Source organism: Protopterus annectens, chromosome 4.part0 (genome assembly GCF_019279795.1).
Source record: "Protopterus annectens isolate FY-2018-M chromosome 4.part0, PAN1.0, whole genome shotgun sequence".
Classification (NCBI taxonomy): Eukaryota; Metazoa; Chordata; order Ceratodontiformes; family Protopteridae; genus Protopterus; species Protopterus annectens.
The window spans coordinates 152127383-152155029 of record NC_056733.1 but is presented as its reverse complement, the minus strand read 5'-3'; the positions used below and the strand labels follow the sequence as shown (position 1 = coordinate 152155029).

Here is a 27647-nt window from a genome sequence, read left to right as displayed (position 1 = left end):
TTTAATGAAACAATTATTACTTTTGAAAATAAGGTGTAAGGTAAGCCAATGCAAAATGTTGTTTGCACTTCCTGGAGGAGATTTGATGTCAGTAATATTGGCTATGAAAAAGAGTGACAACGGAGTGAGTGAAGACATGGAAGAAGACACCAGGAGGAAACAAGATTGTTTTGTTCCTGTTGTAGTAAACCAGAGGAATGCTACTCACAGGCTCACAAAGAGTGACAAAAAGAAACCTGCTAAAAGAGATCTTGGCTATTACAGCTATACGGGATATAGTGTGTACTTGCTCGGCAATTGTGTTAATCCATAAGACTTTTATATTTGGGAAGGCTCTGCATTTGTATGTTTTTGTGCCATAAACTGTGTTGCTTTTCTGAGACTGATGTCTCTTTTGCCTTAAATATTTCATGTTGGTGGAAAATGTGGGCATCTTTTGTCACTTTTTCCTTTCCCTATATCCTAAGACAGCACATTTTGCTGATTATAAGAAGGCTTCTGTTTTGGGTATTTTTTTACAACATTGAGAGAACAGAAGTGTTTTCCTTGACATGAGAGAGACAGTCCTTTGATGTGCAATGCAATTGTTTTCCTGTTTGTTGACTGTACATAGATGTTGGTCAAGTTTCCAGGATAATAACTATAGTATAGTTTCTGCAAACCATTGCTGCTGCAGCAAAAGGGATGGTTGCATTGGGCAAATTGATCTTTCCACCAAGTATAGTTCAACCAGTAAAGCAACTAACCAGGGAGAAGGAACTAGAGCTGTAATTTGTCACATTTGCTTAGCACACCCAAATGAAGGAATGAACCTTAGCTGACTGGGCTAGGATCCTTTTAGCCCAACTAACTAGAGAACCACATAATTTCTTCATGGGCATGAAATATACTATCACTTGGTGTATACCATATATATTTATAATAGTATTTCATACTGGAAGTTATTTAATTGTGCAGCTTAAGGTGTTGCATCTTTGTACCTGTATAGTGTTTCTTATTTAATCTAAATCATAGTTGTTGACACTTTAAAGTATTATTATTGTAATTTGATTTGATGTAAAATGTATAGTGTTATGCTTCTGTACCTGTGAAATTGTACTTTATTAATCTGTGTCATATGTGAAGGGTTTCACCCCAGGCCTCCACTGAAAAAGGACTTGTGTCCAGTCAGACTTTCCCAGTAAACAAATGTAAAATAAAATAAAATAAATAAAAAAATAAAATAAATCAAGTTGTTTTACTTTTCATAATCACAAATAGGTTCATAGGTTCATAGGTTTATACTAGGCTATCTGCCCTAAGGCATTTATAAGCGTAGCCCAAATTTTTGTGGCTTACGCCACCCCTTATATGAAAAAATACTGTGCCCATTAGTTTGTTGTGCCTCTGTCCAGCAGTGACACAGAGATGATTCCCGGGGTAAACCTACGATCTCCCATCCACAGGTCAAGATTTCTCTTGAACAGAGCCAGCGAGGTGCTCTGCCTCACATGGACCGGGATTTTATTCCACAGCATAGGGAGTCTCTGAGTGATAAATCTATCCCTCCAGCATGTCCTATTTATATCCGTGCTAAGGTTTAAGTCGCTTGCTCTAGTGGTTTTGGTGGATTTGGATTTTATTAGGTGGAGCATGTCCATTAATTCCGGGTTGGACATGGCCTTGTATGTTAGGCACATGTCACCTCTGAGCAGATGGTATGTGACTGAATAGAGCTTTGTAACATATTGGTTTATATTTGCAACTATACAAACTTGAAAAAAGTGTGAAAACCCTTGAGTTATGTACCGGTTGATGTAATAAACTTAGACCATTATATAATTCTACAGACTATACCATTTTCTATGAAAATCGTGAAGATGAAAATTTTGAGATCATAATATTAGAAGACTAGACTGCAGAAGACCACAGTATCAAAAAAAAATTGAAATAGTGCTACCTTGGGTCCTGAATGGGATGTGGACAGCCTTCATTTTGGTCTTTCAGTTTTATAATCTCAAGAATTTGATATTCAAGATGCTGTGTTGTATATGTATCTATATATCTATATCTATCTATATATAAGTAATTGGCGTATATATATAGATAAAGATAAATATCTGTACAGGTCATCGCTGCAAACATTGTATCATGTGGTAAAATTGGTATTCTCCATTGCTAGTACAGTTTGTCGAATTATGTAATGGTTGAAGTTCATTAAACTTCCCAGTTACATAATTCAGTGGTTTTGCCCTTTTTTGAGTTTGGGTGACTCTGGATTAATATAGTCAATTTCTGGTATGCTCCCATGTAAAAAGCTGTTTTTTTCTTTTTACTTTTTGCATCACAAATGTAACCTACTGGTTTTGCAATTACTTTTTATGATGGTTTTAGTGGCAATTAATGGTACTCGCCAATGAGTTTATTCATTGTATTGTGTTTCGATCAAACTCATTGGTGATGAATCATTATAAACTCATAAAAAGATACATAGATGGATGGATTCCGTTCCTTTTGTCAGGAGGATGTTTAGTGAAAGTGGTAATCTGCAAATTTTATATTGATTCAGCTTTTACCAGTTTATTTTAGTTACAATATTGTTTAAGCTAAAAAAAAAATATCTGAGTTAAGTTGCAGTGTGTGTGTGAATGTTTGTGTGGTAAGTGCTGTTTGGGTAACAGAGTGTTGATTCTAAGTGTGTATGTGTGTTAGTGTGTTAACTATGTGGCATGACGGATGAATGTTTGGGATGGTGAGATTAGTGTGCTTGTATGTATGAGTCATTACATAAGATGTGTGTTTGCCTGTTAATTTTGCACTTAGTGAAGGTGAATTCATTGTCTCATTGCAAGATCGGTGGGCAATAGCATTAAGGAAGTGTCTCCATTTTCCCATTGTTGTGCAGTCTTGGAGTTAAGATTGTAGGGGTGTAGATGGTGCAGGAGGGTTGCCCCCTGAAATGCTCTTGATTTTTTTTTTTATGGCAGGTGCACGTGATATATGTTTTATCATGATTATGGTTTGTGTTGAAGGTACTTTCACTTGATTTTTTTTTATGGCAGGTGCACGTGATATATGTTTTATCATGATTATGGTTTGTGTTGAAGGTACTTTCACTTGATTTTTTTTTTATGGCAGGTGCACGTGATATATGTTTTATCATGATTGTGGTTTGTGTTGAAGGTACTTTCACTGATGTGATATTCATTCAAAAGTTCTATGCAGATCATTGAACTTTTAGTTCATTTTCTGCTGTCAGAGGTTGTTGGATGCACACTTTGCAGGAATAGTTAAAGCATGTAATATTGAATGATGGGATAGGTAAGTTGTAGTGGGACTAATTGTGTTTGTGCATGTGTGTGTGTTAGCTCACATGCATGACTGTTAGAGTAAGGCCTAGGTAAGGGGTAAGATATGTTGTACGCATGGTTACTGGTATGTGTCAAGCGTGACTGTATATCTTGTTTAGTAGTGCTGTTACGGGAAAAGGGGTTTGGTACCCTAACATGTATGGCAAGGGAAGAGAGAGTCTTAGGGCAAAGTCACATGGCTAAGGAGGAGAAGCAGGGGTTCCGTCACTTTGAGCTCCTCTGTGGGAGATACCCTAGGAGAATATTCGCTATAGCTAAGGATACATGAGAAGAGGTGGCAACTCTCTTTAGAATAAAGACTGAATCAATAGATTATGCAGTGAATTTGGAAGCTTAATAGAATAACTGCATTTGACAGCTACTCCATGCACTTGTTGGCTGAGTTGATAGAGAAATTAGGAAAAGAAATACTCCAGACCATGCTGGATCTTAAGAAATGCTATTTTAATAGTTGAGGACAAATTGAAAACTTCCTTTTTTGACAACAGGTGGCTTTCATAGGCACTCTCACCTAAACTATGCTACTCTCTCAGACAAAAAAATAAAACTGCCTTCTCTTCTTAGAAGCAAATTCACATATAAACCTGAAAATCCCACCTTACAAGATGGAGACATTCACCCCAACCCTGGCCCCGTACATCCCTCCCCTCAAGTATCTAGACCAGGCTCCAAAAATACCCTCCTCATAGGGCATCTTAACATACGAAGTGTAAACAACAAAGTACCCTGCCTGCATGCCCTCCTTGACACACATGGTTTTGACATTCTCTGCCTAACAGAGACATGGCTTAAGCCAGCCACCAAAGATACTGAAATTATACCACAAGGCTACAATATACTTAGACTTGACTGATCTAAACGAAAAGTTGGTGGTGTAGCAATTCTATTTAAAAATCACCTCAGTATCTCTACCCTTCCAGCCTGTCCAACCCATGATAGTAAAGTAGAAGCCGTAATCTCTAAACTCCTATTAAACCCTAAAAAGTCCCTCTACATCATCTGCATGTATATACCTCCAGGTGACAACATACCCATCTTAGAAGACTTTCTTAGTTGGGTTTCCACCAACTACCCTCAAGAAACCATAATTCTCGGTGACTTTAATATTGATTGGAATACTATTAATACTGAAAATCCATCCTCTCACATAAACCTAAATGGTTTTACCCAATCCATTACTTCTACTACAAGGCTTAATAAGCCCAGTAAGAAAGAGAGTATCCTAGACTGGATACTCACAAACAAAGTCAACATCACTTATAAAGTAGGAACTCTGCCAGATGACCTCAGTGACCACTGCTTAACTAATATTACAAGAGAAAAAAACGAGTGTCTAAACCCCCCTAACATAAGAAAAATATGCTCTACCAAACACTTCAAAATAGACCTTTTTCAAAATGAACTCAAATCTTGTAATTGGAACCCCTTAAAATCACTTCCACTTAAAGATGCAGTATCATTCTTTAACTCTACTTTCCTGGCCATTCTTGACAAACATGCTCCAGAGCGTAGCATTAGAATGAAAGCTAATACAGCCCCTTGGCTCTCTCTTGAAACTAAAAAAACTAATGCTCTCTAGAAATAAGGTCTGGGCCAAATGGAGATGCCATAGAAACAGCTCTGATTTTCTCCACTTCAGCCAGCTTAGGAATCTTACCAAAAAAGCTATAATCTCTGATAAAAGAAAATACTATTGTGAACTTCAAGAAACTAATTTCAATAAGCCCAAGCAATTTTGGTCATCAGTCAATAGACTCCTCTCACCAGGAACAACCAAAACTCCCTCCCCCCTTGATGCTGACCCTGACACCCCTCTCCTAACTGCAAATGCTTTTAACTCTTTCTTCTCCGAAACTATTCAATCTCTTGCAAGACAACTGAATACTAACAACTTCTATCCCCCAAATAATCTAGTAGATTCTTCTTACAACTTTTCTCTACAACCTATCCCTACCTCCTTCATCCATAAACTAATTCACAAACTGAAACCTTGTACCCCCTCTGCTGACAAACTCCCTTCTCTTTATCTTCAAAAGGCTGCCAAAGAAATTGCTTACCCAATATCTATACTCATTAATAGGACAATCCAAGAGGGAACCATCCCTGATATCTGGAAAGTCTCTTATATTATCCCGCTACACAAAGGTGGTAACTCTATTGACTACTCTAACTTTAGACCAATTGCTCTTCTGTCACCCCTAGGAAAAATCATGGAGAAATGTATTCATCAGCAACTTGTACAGTAAATCTCTTTACACAACATAGTAGCTAATTGTCAACACGGCTTTAGACCTCATCACAGCACCACCACTGCCCTTCCTTCCTTTGCAGACACCATCAATAAGAATCGTAACAATAACCTTCTCTCTTCTGCTCTATTTATTGACCTCTCCAAAGCCTTCGACATGGTCAACCACTCTTCCTTAATCCACATCCTTGAATCCCTCTCATTTGATAACCTTGCCATTAAATGGTTTACTTCTTATCTGAGTAACAGACAGCAAGCTGTTCTTTGGGATAACCACATCTCTTCATTACTGCCCATCTCCATCGGAGTCCCTCAAGGCTCTATTCTTGGCCCACTTCTTTTCTCCCTCTATATTAATGATCTTCACACTGTAATCCCTCAAGCTACCTGTATTCAATACACTGACGACTCTACCATTATATGTTCAGCTTCTTCCTCCTCAGATTTAATCTCACTAACTCAAAATATTTTTAATACAGTAGAAACATGGTTTACTAGACGGTACCTCCTTCTGAATGCTAAAAAAAACAAACTTCTTCTCTTCTCCCCTACCACTCGAACCTCTCCACCAAACTTCACCATCTTGTCTAACAACGCCACTGTCATCTCTCCTGACTCCACAACTAAACTGTTAGGAATAACCATTGATAATAATCTCACTTTTGATCACATCAACAACACCATCAAATCAGTTAACAGAAAAATAGGATCCTTATACCGTATTAAACCTTTTTTAACCCCAACTACCAGAGCTACTATTGCCCACTCTCATCTTTTATCCACTTTCTTTTATGCCTCACCAATCTTAACCAACCTTAAGAAAACCAACCTAAACAAACTAGCTACCTGCTATAAAAACATTGCCCGCTTCGCCACTAGTAACCCTTTCAGAACCCATCACTGCCATAACTTGAAACTTCTAGGCTGGCTTGAACTACAAAACTACCCTGCAACCTCACAACTCACTATTGCCCACAAAATACTACACCAACCTGATAACACCCCTATACTCTCACAACTCTTAGTCCCCTATAGCAATCTTACCTCCCTTCGATCCTCCTGTAAACTCTTGGCCAGTTCTATCAAGTCTAACAACTCAGCTGGCGACTCCTTATTCACTAATTCTGTAGGTAGAATTTGGAATCTCTTACCTAGGGAAATTACACAGATTACTTCCTTACCCCTCTTCAAACAAAAAATTATACTATACTTCCAAAACCACTGGCTCTGTTCTTGTAGTACACCAGACTAACTTCTCCTCTCCTTATCTCCCTCTTTTCACCTACTACTATGTTTATCTTAGTCAGTCTAGCTATTACCTTTTATCCTTTGACCCTTGAACTTTTTTTTTTCCTCTCTCTAACCTTCTCCTTTCTTTCTCTTCCCCCTCTTCTCTTTGCCTTCTCTGTCTCTTTCTTTCCCCTATCTACTGCCTTACCTCCTCTTCCTCTCTTCTAACTTGTGTGACACCCCTTCTTCCTTTTGTCCTTTTTACCCTTACCTCTCTCTATATTTTAATATGCTTTTTATTTTTTTTTCCTAATTAATATCCTCTCTGATTGACTTGGTATTTTTGACATTATACAATTGTATGGCTTGTCTATTTCTTGTTTTTCTTTTGATTTTATCAATTAATTAGTTTTTGACTAACCTGTAATTTTGTTGTATTTTGTGTGGAGCTTTTCTCCCCGGGCCTCTACTGAAAATGGAAATATATCCAGCTAGACTAGCCCGGTCAACAAATGTAAAATAAAAAATAAATAAATAAATACTTCAGTACTGAATTATCCCACTTCATGTGCATGTTATGCCAGCTGCATTCCAATGCCTGATGGACAGGGTATTAAATCCCCATAGTCCATGCATCCAAGTATCCATCAATGATGTTATAACTCATTTAGAAGACTGGGGTTTGCACCATTCTGAGGGTCAGTCTGTTCATGGTTCACTCAGACAGGCAGGGCTTTGCAGTCAGTGCCCATAAACGTAATCTTGGGATGACTGAACCTGATTATGTGGGCTGTGTCATAGGGAGGGGGCCATTAAGTCAGAAAAGAAAAATAAATGAGGCAGGAACAAAAGTGTCCAGTGCCACAGGCAAAAAAGTGGATAAGAACCTTAGTTGGCCTGCTGCCTTACTAACTTTATCAAGTGTAAGATGCCAACTAAAGACAGGTGGAAGCCAGAAGTGGAGGAAGCTTTCCAACATCTGAAGGGTGTTCTGTTGCCTCCCTTAGCTTTTTGAGCCCCCACATAGGTGCATCAAAAGGGGACATAGGTATGGTGCTTTTACAGAGGACAGGTGAGGAAGAGAAATCAGTTTGGTATTTAAGTAGAAAATTGAATAAGGCTGAAACGATATTCAGCAATTGAGCATAAAGGTCTTGCCATCAGATGGGCTCTGGAGTCCCTACATTTTTACCTTTTGAGGAGAGAATTTGCTTTAGTAACTAATCACACCTATAAAATAGCTCCATCAGTAGAAAAGGAAAATGTCAGGTTTTGCAGGTGGACTCTCACTTTTACCTTTTGGTTTACATTCAGCATTGCCCCATTATCAGTTTGTAGGTAGACTGTATCTCACTTTTACCTTTTGGTTTACATTCAGCCTTGCCCCATTATCGGTTTGTAGGTAGACTGTATCTCACTTTTACCTTTTGGTTTACATTCAGCATTGCCCCATTATCGGTTTGTAGGTAGACTGTATCTCACTTTTACCTTTTGGTTTACATTCAGCCTTGCCCCATTATCAGTTTGTAGGTAGACTGTATCTCACCTTTACCTTTTGGTTTAACATTCAGCCTTGCCCCATTATCGGTTTGTAGGTAGACTGTATCTCACTTTTACCTTTTGGTTTACATTCAGCCTTGCCCCATTATCGGTTTGTAGGTAGACTGTATCTCACTTTTACCTTTTGGTTTACATTCAGCCTTGCCCCATTATCGGTTTGTAGGTAGACTGTATCTCACTTTTACCTTTTGGTTTACATTCAGCCTTGCCCCATTATCGGTTTGTAGGTAGACTGTATCTCACTTTTACCTTTTGGTTTACATTCAGCCTTGCCCCATTATCGGTTTGTAGGTAGACTGTATCTCACTTTTACCTTTTGGTTTACATTCAGCCTTGCCCCATTATCAGTTTGTAGGTAGACTGTATCTCACTTTTACCTTTTGGTTTACATTCAGCCTTGCCCCATTATCAGTTTGTAGGTAGACTGTATCTCACCTTTACCTTTTGGTTTAACATTCAGCCTCGCCCCATTGTTGGTTTTGCAGGTGGACTCTGTCTCACCTTTACCTTTTGGTAGAACTGTCAACCTCATCCCATTGTCGGTAACCACAATGCAGGTAGTCTATGTCAGGCATTCATGTCATCCACAGGACTTAAAACAGGTGGTTTCAAGCTAGGAGGAGGTCAAATGTAACACATCCTGATGATTTCCACATACAATGGATGTATGTCTATGAATTTTTCCGATGCATAGCCTGAACCAATCATACAGCTGTGATTTTTTTTTCTAAACGGAGCACTATAATAAAACCTATTGTTACCATTGTTTAAGTGACCATTATTATTTTACTTACCCTTTTATGAGGACATTTTCTGACCTATGGAAAGCGTGCTGTTAGGTACAACCTCATGATATGTAAGTCAAGGTGAGAAGAATTCAGAAGGAGAGTAAAGAGAGAATAACCTTCTGCAGGATTCTGGATGAGCCTGTGAATGTATAACAGGCTGTCTACTCTGGAAGTGACGTGCCAGAAGGATCATCTAGCCATAGGAGGGTCCTGGTGATCTTTATATCTGATATTAGAGTAAGTACTTTTTCTGTTTCTGTTTTTTATTCATGTACTGTAACATTCACTTAAACGGAAAACACAAAATCCTTAATCTGTGCCCCAAGAAAATCTTTGAGGTAACTGGATAGAACCATAAGACACTTTTTAGTTGTTTTATTGTACATAGACCGTAAACCTTTTTAGTTGTTTTATTGTACATAGACCGTAAACCTTTTTAGTTGTTTTATTGTACATAGACCGTAAACCTTTTTAGTTGTTTTATTGTACATAGACCGTAAACCTTTTTCATTTTAAATTTGCTAGAACCATTATTTTCATTCATTGGATGAAGTCACATCAGATTATTATTTTTCCTTCAATTAATTTAATAAAGTAGGTTTTAACACCCAACAATACTGTATATAAATACAGAGAGAGAGAGAGAGATATAATGAGAGGGAGACAAACAGTTATAGATATATAGAAACATTTAAACATTTTTCTCTCTCTCCATATATATTTAAAAAATATGTTTATCTGTAGATATATATATATATATATATATATTTGTATGTGTATGTATATAGGTAGGTAGATACACACCTGTGTATATGTGTGTGTCTGTATATATATATATATATATATATATATATATATATATATATATATATATATATATATATATGGGTCTACTTTGTTTCACCTAACTTCCAATTCACTGACTCCCATTTCACTGAGACCAAATGACTGAAATTTCATTTCACTGACACTTCATTTCACTGACAGTTCATTTGACTGACAAGTATTATTAGCAAGAAAATGGAATATGCCCCCTTCCCCACTGTAGTGTGACCCTGGAGTTAGAATATATAGTTGGGGGGTGTGGGGGGCACAGCCCCCCACAATGGGGGGTGTGGGGGGCGCAGCCCCTCACTTACTTTTCTTTTACTAAGCAATATTATATCAAAACTTAACAATATCATATGAAAGGAAGTGGGGCTGTGCCCCCCACACCCCCCCCAACTATATATTCTAACTCCAGGGTCGCACTACAGTGGGGAAGGGGGCATATTCCATTTTCTTGCTAATAATACTTGTCAGTCAAATGAACTGTCAGTGAAATGAAGTGTCAGTGAAATGACATTTCAGTGAAATTGGGTCAGTGAAATGAAAGTCAGTGAATTGGAAGTTAGGTGAAACAAAGTAGACCCATATATATATATATATATATATATATATATATATATATGTGTTTGTGTGTATGTTTGGTTCCCCTTTTCCCCTTTACAATTCCAAATTACGGAAATCTCAAATTTCAGTATCTCAGGACTATAAAGGCTAAAACCAAAAATATCGAAAGTGCGTAAGCGCGAATTCGAATATCTCGAATCCACACTTATGCATTGTAGCAACAGGATGGGAAGTGTTTGGCTAGGATGTTTTACGGAAATGAAGGTAAGTGAGTGTATGTGAGTGTTTTTGTAAGTTGTGTGTGTGGGTTAGGGAAGGGAGGTGAAAGTATGAGTGAGTGTTGGATGTGTTTGTGTATGTATGATGTGTGTGTGTGTGTGCATGAGGGAGTGTGGAATGTGTGCGTGTGAGTGATGCATTTCTTTACTGTAAGTGCAATCTCAGAGTTGGTATATATAAGTAGGGGGAGATGTGGGGGGTACAGAGGGGCTTCCCCCGCTGCGTAGATGTAGTGTAGGATTGTGTAGTTTGTGTGTTGTGCTTTGAATGGTGTGGGTGTTGTGTGGTGTATGGTTTGTGTATGCTCTGGATTTTATTTTTCGTGATTGTATGTTTCGGGATTGTGGGCCGTTAGACTTTATAGTTTCGAGATACTGAAATATAAATATATGTATATATACAATAATACATATATAGGTAGATACTTGTGTAAACTTGTTTGTGTAGATATATACATTTATGTGTATACACACACACACATGTATGTATGTATGTATATATATATATATATATATATATATATATATATATATATATATATATACTTGTGTATATTTGTGTGTAGATATATACATTTATATGTATATACATATATATATATATATATTTATAATAAGTGCAAAATTAGTGTTACATTAGCAGCTGGTGTAGCAAAGAATGATGTGCGTATCATTTTGTTAAATCACATCTGTCTGCATATGGCTTAATTTGTATGTTTTTGAACAGAAGCTATTGTTCACTGTGCAAATTTGCATAGGTATGCAATTTTTAAACTTAAATGCAAGCTGAAGCATTTTAGTTTCACAACCTGGCTCAACTAAGTTGAAGAGTCTTCTAAACTGTGCAGAAAAATCATCCTTTGAGTATAGCAGTTTCCATGGTTTTCTGGAGTCTGGCTTTTTACAAAGAGATGAATATGAAGAACACATTTTGCTGATCTTTTCTTCTGAGAATATGAGTTTGCATTTAAATTAGCCTGAGGCGCATCACTGAATATACTATTCAATACACACAGAGGTGCTTCCTCATTAAAATCTAGCTTAATGCCATAAAAGATGTTCATTTGTATGACCAGTGACATAGAAATCAAGGATTTTAATATACTGGCTGTGTATCGTACGTTTTAGAAATGTAGTGCTTTGAGAATTAGAAGACAAATTTCGAATGTTCTGTTTGAAGCTTCATTGCCATCACAACATATTAGCTGAAATGTCATTTCAACAGGCAAGTTATCAGGTTAATTTAGAACTGGGTGTCATCTTTCCCACACATTGTTGCTTCATTAAGTTAGGACTCTGTAATAATTTAAACAGAAACATGTTTTTAAAGTGAATTTGCTTGGTAATCAGCATTTATCAGTGCAGTTCTTGTTTTGTACTTCTGAAGCAAGAGTTGTATTGCAGTCTCATTACTGCAACTTTCTACATACAGTTAATTTAGCATCGGCAAAAGTTGGTTTACTGCGACTGATTTATCTAACATGTTTCCTGTTGGAGTCAATTCCGCAGTCTCATGATCCTGCTTTCAATGTATACATAGGACTTTAGACAATTCTATGACTCTTAAAAGCTCTTCAGTTTTTTATTCGTGCTATCCTTTTTCGTGTTGACTTGTATGTCTTTTTAGACAGCAGTTCAGTTTGCTTTGTAGGTGAAGTTTTTGTATGGATAGCATTACGATTTACTAAGTCCTGCTGTAAGTCTGCAATTCTGCAGATGCAGGTTTAATTCAGGGCTCATATCTGCTGACCAGTGTGCGGCAGATTGAACTGTCCAAGTGTCAGTACACTTAGACATTAAAATAGGCAAGACAGCTTTGTGGCTCTGGCATATGCTAATCCTTTGGAAGTTAAACAATATCCGTCAATGTTGGAGCTATATTAATGGGTACAGTAACCATAAATAAAACTGCTGAAAGATGCAGTGTGACAAAACAATATCTATCCTTCACCCATTGTTATCCATCAACACACCTAGTACACTGCACATTGCCACCTCCATCATATGCTCTATACCAGACCTACTGTTCTAGTACACTGCACATTGCCACCTCCATCATACGCTCTGTACCAGAGCTACTGTTGTAGTACACTGCACATTGCCACCTCCATCATATGCTCTGTACCAGAGCTACTATTCTAGTACAGCACACATTGCTACCTCCATCATACGCTCTGTACCAGAGCTACTGTTGTAGTACACTGCACATTGCCACATCCATCATATGCTCTGTACCAGAGCTACTGTTGTAGTACACTGCACATTACCACCTCCATCATATGCTCTGTACCAGAGCTACTGTTGTAGTACACTGCACATTGCCACCTCCATCATATGCTCTGTACCAGAGCTACTGTTGCTAAATATTTCATTGGATAGCATCTCAGTCACATATTCCTCCAAGCAGGCCATGTCTGTGGCCCTGTAGTAAAGTTCTAGTGCACAAATACACAGTTAAAAATTCTGCTTATCCATCCAGTGTGAGGAAAACTCCAGAATAGCATTCACCATATTAATTCAAACAGATATGGGGTACCACTTTTTTTCCTGAGAATCAGTTGTATATGTTCAGGACTGCTGAGTGGTGGGTGATTCCAAGCTGACCACAATGTGATTCTGAAAATCAGTGCACAAGCTGTATACAAAAATGAAGTGCATAGTGCAGAAATACACTATAAATCTATCCCTCATTTCCATCCACTGTGCTTATGACCACCACCCTTTACCCTTCCTCCTTTACTGCAAGTTTTCAGGGTAGTGGAGTAATTCATGATCATTGCTCATACAAACAGTGTGGATAAGAAAAAGTTTTTCCTTAATGTTGAAAAAAAAAAGGCATCTCACACCTACTCCCAACCAAGTCCATATCTACTTCATGTTCCACAGCCTGTAGCCAGTCCTTGTCAGCTGTGTGTTTGCTGACAAACTTGCAATCTCTTTTTCTTATGATGACAGAAACTTTGTTGTCCTGTAAAATTTTAAGGTCTGGGATAAAGTACTGACTTTGATCCAGATTACTGAAGATCAATTAGCCTCTTGGTTACCATACCACCTGGGCAGGGTGGGTAGAAGTGAGTAGATTCCACTGGATTGTGTGTCTAGTCAGGGGAGGGGATGTTGGTGGTATGCTCTGCTCACTTATTCCAATAATGATACCAGGGGCAATGTTGAGAAAGACAGGGGCTAGGAGGAGTGCCATTGTGGTGCCATTGCAGCACACCTGGATTACATGAGTCAGAATGCTGTGGATCGCTAGGCCATTCCAGAAAGTCTTATCCTGTGCAGCAGATATGATGCTGCAGGTGACTTCGCACCTTTCCATCTCTTACCATCACATAACTTAAATCCTTTTTCCATCCCAGGGGCTGGAAGCCCCATACAAGGGATACTGGAACTGGAAGCAGGACAGTAGAAGGGGCATCTTGCAGTTGATGGTCTAGAAACATCACCAGGGGATGAAATATGAAAAAATAAAATAGGGTCCTGCTTTAGTTGTAGAGCTCAGTATCCTCACCTCACGTATTATACTGCTATCTTTGAATAGCTGTGTTGTAGTTTGCTGTTTTACACAAAGACTGTGAAATAATTTTGAAACAATTCACACACTATATATATATATATATATATATATATATATATACCAAAGATGTTTTTGAAAGTGTTAATAACCACTGAAATTATGAGGCTGTATTTAGTGTCAAGCATATTCTAATAACTTTGCTAATGTTCAAAATGTTATACACCTGATTTGCAGAATGACACCTGCAAGACCTCATTTCATCTGCAAATAACACATTCCTGTATATTATATCATATTTCTAGAAATCACATTGTAAGAAAGAACTGCAAATGACACATTAAAACTCCATGTTGCTGACGTATAGGTTGACTATTTTGAAGTTGTTGTTTTTTTTGGCTTTTCCTGGTTAGGGGTCGCCACAGCGGAACTCCGGTCCGCTAATGATTGGCAGTTGATTTTTACGTACCGAGTTGCCAGCTCTGATGCACAACCTTCAATGAAGGTACGCCCATTCACGCATGTCTCCACGCAGAAGATGCTCAAGCTGAGAATCGAACCGGACAGCGTCTTACTGTGAGGTGACAATGCTACCGCAGCACCACCACCTGACTATTTTGAAGTAATTCCACCAAAATGTTTTTAGCTGCCAAAGTTATGTGACTGCTTCTAATTTGGCAAATATTTCTTTGTAACTCTAATTCAGCCTATTTTTACATCCTGTTTGCAAAATGCTATTTATGGGACATCACAACCTTTGTGATATAAACCCATTCAGGTGAGCACCCTGAAACTTTTGTCCAAAAGTGTACCCACTGCCAAAGCTAAGAGGCTGCATTTAGTTTAAGAAATATTACTTATAACTGAAGTTCAGTGTTTTGTAAACTAATTTGTAAAATATCATCTTACACAGTACAGCAATCAATTCAGAAAGAAGTTATGGAGTCATCTCTGAAGTAGAATTTTGAATTTATACCTCAGACTTCAAGAACTACACCCATAGAATAAAGTGCTCTGAAAGAATTGTCCCAAAATATAACCTGATTACCAAAGAGATGCTTTTGTGTTTAATTTGAGAAACATTTCCTCATAACTTTGCAAAACTTCAAGATTTTACATCAGGTTTAGATAATGTTATCTATGGAAACGCATAAACTATATTCCATATAACAGAATTCATTTTCCAGAAGTTTGTGCCGAAGCATTTGCCATTCATCTCCGCATTTCTTCATTGAAGATTAACGTTTTTATACCAGATATGCAAAATGCTATCTCTGAAATATTAGCTCACAAAGAACTACACTTTTTTTTAGAAATATCTTCCTGAATAGATGATTTTTGACAGAAAACATAATTTTGTGTGGTGACTACAAAATCAACTGTTATGGTGGAATCTGTGCAGTTACTCTGCAGAGTTCATGACATACATCTATTAAATGAATATCAAAAAAATTTTTTTTTGCTAAGTCTTATGACCAATGAATTTCATCTGATGAACATCCCCTTAGAATATATCTAAACTTCATTTCTGTACCACATTTTCAAAATGCCTTCTATGGACCTTACCTCATAAACAACTACACTGTCTTTGGATAAAGTCCCAAATTTATGTTCATTGTTTTCCAGACCCTACCCTTCCATGTGTCAAGGCCATGAAATCTCAAATTTATGTTCAGCATTTGTTTTGCAGGACCTCACTGCCTATCTCTCAAGTCCATAAAATCCCAAATTTATGTTCAGTGTTTCTTTTCCAGAACCGCCCTTCCCATCCCTCAAGTCCATGTCCAGTGCTTTTTGGCCAGAGGTAGCCCCTTGTGTAGTAATAAGATTTAACTGCGCCATCTTTTTTTTTAAGTTTTGTCAGATCTTTCTGCTTTATATTTCTTCAGTGTTCTAAAAATAATTTTCTTTCTATTTTTGCTGTTTTACTCTTGTTCTGAATTATTTGACAACTTAGTCTAATTGTGTCAGTATCTTATTCTAAATGCCAATTATCCTGATGTTCACTCATTGTCTATGGAGTTTGCATGTTGTTCAACTGCCTGTCTGCTATTTGTCCAGTTGTTTGGTTTCCTACAACCTTCAAAACATTGAAAATTTTGAGTGTGTGTGTGTGTGTGTGTGTGTGTGTGTGTGTGTGTGTGTGTGTGTGTGTGTGTGTGTGTAGATATAGTTGATGTCATAATACTGAAAGTCCAAAATGCTGGAAGACAATGCTATTAAACTCCTGGACATGTCCTCCTCAGGGACCCATGTTAGCACTTGTTCTTGTTTTTTATTGGTGGGGAATTCATTATTCAAGATTGTTAGACATTGTGTTTTCTCAGCATTTTTGTCCTTTGATATTGTGGTTTCAAGATTGTGAGAGTAAACCTGTACACACACACACACACACACACACACACACACATATATATATATATATATATATATATGTGTGTGTGTGTGTGTATTTTGTGTATATATGTATATTATGCATATATATATATATATATATATATATATATATATATATATGTGTGTGTGTGTGTGTGTGTCCTGTTTACCCTTATCCCTGTGACTTGCATCATGGCAAAAAGGATTTGTGTGGACCAGCTCACTTAATAAATCATCACTTTGAAATATTTATGGTTTTCCTTAAACCAATAAAAAAAGGTTAAATTTATTGTCTTTGCAAGTTCTGGTTGTTGTTATGCAAAGCTGGACCACTTACAGATGTTTTACTTGGTATTTTATTTGTAAGTATATTATATTTACACATTGTTGTTTTTATTTTACTTTGTTGACCAAGTTAGCCCTGCTACCGGGTAATTCTTATTTTCAAAGGGAACCCAGCAATAGAACAAAAAATTCCTTTCACAAAGTACAAAAAAGCATGATGGGTAACTTACAAGAAGAACAAAGACCAGTTAATACACATGTACAGAAATTACAGAACTGTTTATAGTATGCAGTAATGCTGTTGCCATCATCACAATGACCCTTTTAGGATTCATGTCAATTGGCAGGATGACATGCTAGAGTTCTTCCATGTGCAAATCACTGTAGACAAACTCCTGTACAATATCCTAGCCAGCCATAGATCACCCTCCCTTTCCCAAGTAGCTCACAATGCATACTTGGACCTACTGGAGACACTTGCCATTCAGCCTAACACCCTACTCATGGGAGACTGTAATTACTGCTCTAGACAGTGGGAATCCTACACAGCCTCAAATCTACAGACACAGAGATTCCTGGACTTCATAAGTATACACTGGACCAAATAATGAATATACCCACTAGAGGTTTCAATGTACTAGACCACATACTTACAAATATGGGAGAAGGATGTGCAGACATGTCAATGACTGCATAGAGGTTGCTGTACCTACTAGAAATAAGCCCAGGACTAGCTCCAGAAATAAACTGGCCTATTGGCTTTCCAGATTAAACAGGATATACAATAAAATGAAAAAATATGGTAAAAATCAGGCAGGGTAATTCCCATAAAGATAAAAACCCTCTCATCAAGCTAAATAGGTAGCAAATAGGTCTAATTAGATAAAATAAAGTCAACTTTGAGGATAAGATAGCCTCTCAGATGAAAGATGAACATAAGACCTTTTTCATCTTTGTCAGCAGCCTCAAGGGCATCACACAGTAATGTGCTGAAGTGGTGGGTAATGGTGCCACATTCTCCAATCCTGGTAATATAGTAAACATGGTGTACAAATTCATTTACAACTTTACCCCTGACTCACCCTCAACCATCCTTCAATAAATAACCTCAGACATAACCCTTATAACTGTAACAAAGGAGCATGTACTGACTGCATTTGCTAAAGCCAAGAGCACCTCAGTGGGCCCTGATAACCCAGGATGCCTCCTAAACAGTGTAAAATACAATCAGGACCCCTGGACTTACTATTTACCTATAGTCTTAAAAACAGGCTTCATGCCATGAGAATTGGGGATTGTGACAGTCAACCCTCTTTCAGAGGGGAGGACCTTCAACAGATTCTGGGAACTACAGTCCAGTCAGTCTGATTAGTCTTATTCGCAAACCCATGGAAACCCATGGAAAGAATTATGGAAATTTTCTATAAGGACATATGAGACTTCCAGACACTTGATCCACCCCAGTTTGGCTTTGTCAAACAAAGGTGGAATTTGTTTGAAAAGGTCACTAAATTAATGGATGAGGGAAAAACGTGCATACTGGCTGTCTAGAGCTGGCTAAAGCATCTAATACAATATCACACTCAGGCATTGTTAACAAATTTTGGGAAATTTTCATAAACCCCTTCATAACATGCTGGATAGCTAGCTAGCTCATGGATAGGAACCAAGAGGTTAGGCTTGGTGAGACCATATTTACAAAGTGGCCAGTCACAAGTTGAGTCCATTAGGGCTCTGTGTTGGGCCAGCTCCTCTTTGCCATCTACTTCTCAGATGTCAAAGGCCTAGGCTAACCAAATTCACAGACGACTGCAAACTGGGAGCAGTCATTGAATCCCCCCCCCCCTCCCAAGACGAGAATACTCTTCAGGAAGTTATAACACAGATGATTGGTGCCAAAGCCATGGCTTAAAATGTAATACCAAGAAATGCATCATTGTATCTTCTGGGCAGCTGGACATCCTGGGTAACTATGTCATCAGTAAAACACCCATAAAAGTTGATTCATTAGTCGGGGATCTGGGAACTTATATAGATAGTAAACTAGACTTTGATCAACATCTGTTCAAGATAGTACATAAAGCCTTCTATATTGCTCAACTTCTAAGAAAGGGCATGGCATCTAGATCCAGACAGGACATCGTACCACTGTACTCAGCCTTCATCAGGCCCATCATTGAGTATAATACCTCCTTTGGTATGTACTTCATCAGATTCATGCAGCAAATGGAATGTCCACAAAGTTTCCTTACAAAAAGAATACAGAGAGTAAACATAATGCTGTATGCTGATAACCTCAAGGCCCTGTATCTTTGCTAGGCATCACAAGCACTTCTGAATGATGAGCTTTGCCTAGCATGCAAGTCATCCTTAGACCCTGTTTTGATGAAACTTTTTTAAATCTGAAAAACAAACAGAATCAGAACTGCTAGACCCAAAGATCTAAGTTTTGCTTGTGACATAAATAGCACGTATTGGAGAGACATATGTGCTTCTCAGAGAACAATCCTTCTCTGGAAAAGGCTCCCCATCCCTGTGAAGCAGGGTTCTTCCCTAACCCTATTTAAATGAAATTTGGACCAATGGATGGGTAATTGGAAATTCACTGCTAGTCTGGCTCCCGTGCCTCTTATGGACAGAGGCAGTCAGTAAAACACCTCCTGTATAAATCAAATTTTGTGGGACTCATTTGGGTTGCATGGTTAGGCTTATAAGGGCCTTAGTGGTCACTAAGCCTTCTATGTACCTCTGAACCATATCACCTTACTTCATGTAATAAGGCTCCGTGTGTTGCATATTTTGAGTAGCAAACCAACCGTGCAGAGTGCTACTATCTTCTGTTAGCCTGACCACTCCATACGTGAGCTTTTTTATTGTTCCACATTTCTTTAGTATTCCTTTATGGGACTCAGCATTTGCCTAAGCCACACATATGAAATGAATGAACTTTCATCCTAGGTGTAGCATATTACCTTTCCATGCTCAGGTCAGCGATTAAGCAAATGTCAGAATGTAAGGTGCAAATGTGTATGTGATGCAACTGAAAGTGTTTAGCTGACATCTTTATTGAAATCTGTTATCTGTCATTAGTTGTAGTAACTTTAAATCTTTTTATAACACATTTTATTTGATCATTGCGTGTCTTGAATCTCAGGACATTAGTACCACTGGAGGTTACTTTACTTTTACAAACTACCTCCTTCTTCCCAAAAAAGAGCTCCTAGTAAAGACATAACGAAAGTCTATTTTTAGAAAAGAATATTACATATGTATGTGTTGCATGTTTAATGAGTCTAATGACAATGGTATATATGAATATGAAAAAAACAAAAAAAATACTCTTGTTTTCCATACTTTCCTAATAGTTTGTTCCAGTGATCAGATTTTGCTGATCCCTGGGCTTTGTCTTGGTTCCTGTGTTTCTCCATTTTCCTTGTTTGGTCAGGAGGAAGTTTCTTTACTCACCAGTGAGAGTGGGGAGTACTGAGCTGCCTGTTTGTCCTCAGAGGAGTGGTTTAAGGCAGTAACTTGTAGTTTATTGGCCATTTTGGGTCATTTCCTGTCTTTTCCAGCCCCCTGCTATAAAGCACGCTTTAGCGTGGAGTTGCTACAGGAGCACACAAGAGCAGCGGCGGTTAATCAAGGTTAAACTATTCGGGCTGCCTAAAGTCCACTCTTCAAATTTTCCCTTAAAACAGCCTTCCTTGAACTGCACTGCTGATCAAACCAGCGTATTCTATATCTAAAAAGTTCAGCTCTACTTGATTCTTAAGTAGACTATTCTTTATCTGTAAAGCCTAGCACTTGCTCCTAAAGTATTTTTTTACTTTGATATAGCACTTTTATTATACATAGTACCCCACCAGCCAAAACCCCTTTTCGATCACCCACATCCCTCGGAGTCTTTTCAAAGTCCTTGTCTATTCCTTCTAGCATGTCGTGGGATCAGTTGCTAGTGTCCTCTCCTGCTCAGCTGGTGAATCTGGGAATACTGAGGCAATGTTACAATTGTCTCATGTACACGGACAACCCTCTCCTTCTTCCACAAAACACAAATACATGCGAGAGATGCAACTATATAGCCAAACTGGAGGCTGAGCTCTCTCAACATAGGACTGGCAAGACCAGACAGGAGGAGAAGGTAACCACACACACCACAAACCCAGTCTCACATAGTACTATCAAAACTTCAAATCATACACACAAATACACAAAGACATACTCGGAGGCTCTGATCAAAAATCTACCAAAACAGCAGAGGCCACCAAAGCAGACACCCAAACAACTGCCACCTCAGGACACAACACATTCAACACATAGACCACATAGTCAGTGTGCCAAACAGTCACAGCCCTTAAGGCCAAACACAATGCCAGACACACTCGTCATTGGTGACTCCATAGTCAGACACACTGACGTCCTGCTCACCAGATTGAATAAGGAGAAGGTCACAGTAAGCTGCCTGTCGGACGCTAGAATCCGCCACATAATGCAAGCACTTAAGTCTCTCAACAGCAGGTGCAAGTACGACTCTGTCATTGTCCACGCTGGTGTGAACGACCTGAGACGTACCTCCTTGGACTACATGAAAAGAGACATAGAGGAGCTCTCTGATTATGTAGCCCAGGCAGGTATGACCCTGACCTTGAGCAGTATCCTACCTTCACCAAGAATGATGCCACGATACAGAGACAAGATGATCAGCTTTAATAATTGGGTTAAACTCTGGTGTCATTCAAAGGGGATCCAATGTCTGTCTGCCTGGGATGACATGCTGGACAAGCCACACTGCTTCGCAAGGGATGGCTTGCACCTGTCACCCCTGGGCTTCCGGATATTGGCAAAGGCTCTTGCCACCCCCATAGTGCCTTTTTTAGGCAAGGCTCAAATTCTAAACCTACCACCCTAGTACACAAAAAAGGGAAAAAACTAAGGGTAATGCTGCTCAATGCCAGAAGTCTCAACCTCAAGATGCACGCACTCGAGGCCCTTCTCAGTATGGAGAACATCGATGTCTGTGCTGTGACTGAAACCTGGTTCAAGGCTCCAGAGAGCACCCCGGCACTATCAGGTTTTACCTCATATCATGCGTTCCGGCCCCAAAATCCGGACAACACCAAGAAAGGAGGGGGGGTGTCTATATTCATCAAGGACACCCACACCTCAAGGTTGGTGGCAACGCACGATGCATCTGAGACCATCCAGGTGCAATTAACCATAAGCAAGACTGCTCTGCAATTTGTAGCATGTTACAGGCCACCCTCTCAATCTCAGGAACCTCACATAGCTTTCCTGAAAACACTGGAGGAGATAAATGTATCTCCAAACACCATCATACTAGGTGACTTCAACTACCCAAATATAGACTGGGATCACTACTCAAGCCCCAACACTCTAGCCCAAAGGTTCTTAGAGTTCATAAACTCAAATGCCATGGAACAACTAGTCACCATCCCCACAAGAGGAGAAAACATACTAGATCTCATCATCATGAACATGGGGTCACAATGTTCAACACCGGAAGTATACCCCTCACTGGTGAGATCTGACCATAAACTAATCTCACTGGAAGTCCACATCCCCCACCCCCTCACCTGAGATAAAAAAGACCACAGTGAAGAACTTCTCAAAAGCCGACTTCACACTTCTAAAGACTGGTGTGGTCTCCTTTAAGGCCCCCGAGCCTGCAGAAACCATTACTCAAGCCGCTGAATCACTTACAAATGCCTTCTACCAGCACCTACAGGACTGCATGGATCAGGCAATCCCAAACAAAACAAAGAATCTTTGTACCAAAGGCAAGCATCCAGTCTGGTGGACCCCAGCCATAAACAAACTCTACAACAAAAGGAGGAAGCTACTACAAGATAGAGCAAAATCCTTAAAAGGGAAAACACCTTTGATCATTATAAGTAAAAAACTAAGAGCTCTTATAAAATCATCCAAGGCAAATTTTGAGAGAAAAGTCGCTAAGGACTCAAAAGACAATCATAAGGCCTTCTTTAGCTATGTTAGAAACCTGGGAGGAAACTCCCAGATATGCTCAGAATTAGTTCAAAATGATGTAAAAATTACTGAACCTACAGACATTGCCAACAAACTGGCTGACAGGTTCAGTGCAAACTCCCCCCCCCCAAAAGGTGAGATATCCATACCAGAGGATTGTAACCCCCCAAACATCTCAAACGCTCAAGTGAGAACTGCTCTCTCCAAGGCAAAAAACACAGCATCCATGGGACCAGATGGTGTCCCCGGATGTGTGCTCCACAAACTCAATGAGGAATTAAACCCACAGTTAGGGCAGCTGTTTAATCTTAGCCTCACCTCAGGATACGTGCCTAAGGAGTGGTGTACAGCAACTGTGGTCCCACTTCACAAAGGCGGTGCCTCCACTGACCCTGGAAATTACCGTCCCATCAGCTTGACAAGCCTGATCTGCAAAGCTATGGAGAGGATCATAATGGAACTCATAAATAAAGACATAGGGGACTTGCAGACTTTGGATCCAACCCAGTTTGGCTTTATCAACGGCAGATCATGCCTTTTAAACTTGGTTGACTTTTTCGAAACAGTCACCAAGGCCATTGATGAGGGAAAGGCAGTCCACACAGCCTACCTTGACCTGGCAAAGGCTTTCGACACAATACTCCACTCAGGTATCATTGAAAACTCATCAGCTTAAATGTAAACCCATATGTCACAAGATGGGTTGCAAACTGGCTAAGTGACAGAACCCACAGGGTCAGAGTTGCTGGCGCCATGTCAGACTCAAAGCCTGTCACAAGTGGTGTCCCACAGGGCTCTGTCCTGGGCCCACTCCTGTTCGGCATCTACTTTTGCAGAAATACAAGCAAACACAGGAGGATTATGGCTGACAAAATTTGCAGATGACTGCAAACTGGGCGCCATAGTTGAGATAAATCTGACACAGATATCCTTCAGAAGGGTCTTATAGAAACGGATAACTGGTGCCAGAGCCATGGCCTAAAGTTAAACGCCAAAAAATGCATAGTCATACCCTTTGGGAAAAACAAGGTTACCCCTAGCTACCATATAGGTGGCAACCCACTGAGCTCAGAAGAGGTTATCAGGGATCTGGGGACCCAGGTTGACAGTAACCTTTCGTTTGACACTCACGTTGCCAAAGTAGTTAGGAAGACCTTCTACATTGCCCACCTGATCATGAAGGGATTCACATCTAGATCAAGGGAAGTCATCGTCCCCCTGTACTCATCACTCATCAGACCAATGATTGAGTACAATGCCCCATTCGGAATGTATCTGACACGACACCTGCAGCAACTGGAAAGGCCCCAAAAATTCCTCACCAAAAGGATAAAGGGTCTCAAAAATATGTCCTATGCTGCCCGACTGAAGGAACTCCAGCTCTATTCAGTCGCTACCATCTGCTCAGAGGTGACCTGTCCCTGACATACAAGGCCATGTCCAACCCAGAATTGATGAACATGCTTCACCTCAAAAAAATCTAGATCCCTCAGAACTACAAGGGCGAGAGACTTAAACCTTGACACGGTTATTAATAGGACGTGCTGGAGGGACAGATTCATCACCCAGAGACTCCCTATGCTGTGGAACAAAATCCCGGTACATGTGAGGCAGAGCACCTCGCTGGCTTTGTTCAAGAGAAATCTTGACCAATGGATGGGAGATCGCAGATATATCTCAGTGTCACTGCTTGACAGAGGCACAGCAAAATAATGGGCATAGTATCCTCCAAACTAAAGGGGTGGCGAAAGCCACAAAACTCTGGGCTAGGCTTATAAATGCCCTTGTATGCCTAGTATGAACCTATGAACCTATGATGTCAAAAGGGCTTGCAAGCAAAGTACAACCCCGAACAGTAATATACTAAGGTTATGGACAGGACTTTTGCCCTGATGACAGCTCAGTATCCTGTCTCATAGTTCTCTGTGAATATGCTGTCTTCAACAAAATAGATCATTTGAATGTGGTATTGTATAATATAACTACCATTCATTGATGAAATATTATAAAGTAATGAAGTTTGCAGCCTGTCAACAAATGAACAAGATACTATGAGCAGAAAAAACTGCATCAGCAAGGTACACTAAACAGATGTAGAATGAAATTATATGATGTTTTAACCCATGCTATAAATCTGGGCTCATATTTCTTTTTTTCATTTCTGGACACATACATTCCCATTTAAGTAAATCAAACTCTTTCCTCATATCAAATAGCAACATGCCTGCTTTTTAATCATGCTACTCAGTTGAAAGGTAATATTTATTATATATCATATTTTACATTGTTTTCTTTTTTATTTCTCTTAAGCTTGACTAGATGTATTAATTTTTCATTTTTGTGCTATAAATCATGAATGACTTTAGAAAGAAATTTCCACCACAGTTTATATTTTATTCTCCTTTTGATTGCATTTTGCTAAACTAAGTGCCACACATATTCATTACTGTGGTGTTTTCTGAAGTAAAGGATTATGCATGACTTGTTGAATACTATTTCTTAGTGACCTATGGAACTGTATGGTCTTTGTTATTTAAACAAAGCTGAAAAAAAGGGAAGAAATCTGTCTGTTTAATAATGACTTGGTTTACTATGGTTACTGTGGTTGATATAAAGAATTCGCATGGAGATCAAGTTAAAGGTCGTTGTTTTTACTTTAAAATATGATATATCAAAAGATATTCTCCTGAGCAGGGAGCAGTCTTATGTATAGTGTGAGTGAATGTAAATGTCATCCACTTGAGAAAATTCCTTTTATGAAATATCTCCTCTTCTTATTCTTAATGTGATGGATTTTGACAAAAGCTTTATTATGAGCAAGCCTGTCAGATACCCCTGTGGCATCTGTAGTGCTATGAGCCTCTTTCTTCAGTCGTCTTTCCTTTTAGATGTTTTATCAAACAGTATGTTAAGCTGTACATGACTACATCAGTAGTTTTAGTAGGTTTTATGAGATGCTATCCAGGAATACGCAGAACAAACTTTTTTGAAATGGTGTTAAGAAAACTTTGAGTAAGAGCCATGCACTATCTTTAACATCTTGTATGTGTCATTCTGCATTTCAGATATGTCATGCTGGTCTGCGTGCTTCTTGTTTAATGAACATTAGTGTCCACCCAGACTGTGGTGCGTGACATAGCCTGCGGCATGTAGTCATGCTGTTTGTGAACTTCAAAATCACTAGCTGTTAACCAGGGATAGAAATGCCAAACACAAATTGCCATCAGCTGACTGACAATTGTCCTTTTGCCTCCTGTAGAATATCCATCTGGTGGCCAAGTGGCTGAGTGCATTGGAGAAAAAACTAGAGCAGCACAGCGAAGGCAGCCATCAGGAGTTCAGAGTCTTCATTAGCGCTGAGCCCGCCTCATCTCCTGAAGGGCACATCATCCCCCAGGGCATCCTGGAGAACTCCATTAAAATCACCAATGAGCCTCCAACAGGCATGCATGCAAATCTGCACAAAGCTCTGGATAATTTTAATCAGGCAAGTCAAAAGAACAGTTATTGTATTATGTGTAAATGCTATTACAGTGCCTGACCTTCCAAAAGAAAACCTTGTACCAGATCTGCTAGCAGCTAAGTTATTAAATAAGTAAATAAATACACTTTCTTTTAATATTTAATGCTAATCCAATACAACTTCTAACACAATTTCTTTGGCTGACATTCTGATCAGGTGATCTTAAATTTGTTACGGTTGTGTGCTCACTTAAAGCCGCAGGCTTAGAAATGCAAACATTGCATTTTTTTTTGGAATGTTTTTGTTAAGTGGTTAATGAACTGTCTGCTCTGTATACAAGTGAATAGAATTTACAGAGATATAGCCAAGAAACTTTCTTGTAGAATGCTACACAGAACTTGCTTCAAGCTTATAAGTCCATGATCTGATAATACTATTAAAAAAAATTAAAAGGTAAGTAGAACCCTGTATCCTGTCTGAATACAACACAACTGCAGAGCACTAAAGCATTTGCTACATGCTCAGTGTGATGATATTGGGTAATAATGTCATTTGGGGCAGTTATAGTGTTAGAACTAGGCTGTTATAAATTGAATATCAAGCTAATACTAACAAACAGGTCTTTCCTGTATTATACTCTGTGCACCCCTCAATATTGTCAAATGCATTGTTATTATTACATCTTTTAGTTTTATAATGTTCTCTTTCTCTCTCTCTCATTGTCTCACACACACACACACACACACACACACATTTATAGAAAATATATAACAGGGACCTTTATAATATTAGTTTATTTGCATAATCAGATGAGCATAATGATATAAGTAGACCCTTTTCAGCCACAACCTGAGAGCAATGCATTGCATTTTAACATATCTAAGTGTGAGTGCATTTACGTTACATTGGAAAAATGTTCTACATAAAAATGTATAATACTGTATTAAAAGCAATGTACAATGCAATAACTATGTACAGTGCAAATAAAGGAGGAAAGTGAAAGAAGAACGAAGCAGTGTACAACATATGAAAGTATATTGTTAAGTATGTACAAGATATCAAAGGAGGTACAGCATTCACTCACCATCCTTCCTATGGCATAACATATTATCACAGTCCCTGTCTGTACCAGCACGCCATCAGCATCCTGTTCA

General features: G+C 38.9%; 1 protein-coding gene across 1 annotated transcript in view; it reads left to right on the top strand.

The window, feature by feature from the left end:
• DNAH9 (dynein axonemal heavy chain 9) overlaps positions 1–27647 on the top strand; it is a 3419770-nt gene that overhangs the window by 3362520 nt on the left and 29603 nt on the right. Inside the window, exon 63 of the mRNA XM_044069722.1 lies at positions 26290–26517. Coding sequence (XP_043925657.1) covers positions 26290–26517 — 228 coding nt within the window. The remainder of the gene's footprint in view (positions 1–26289; positions 26518–27647) is intronic.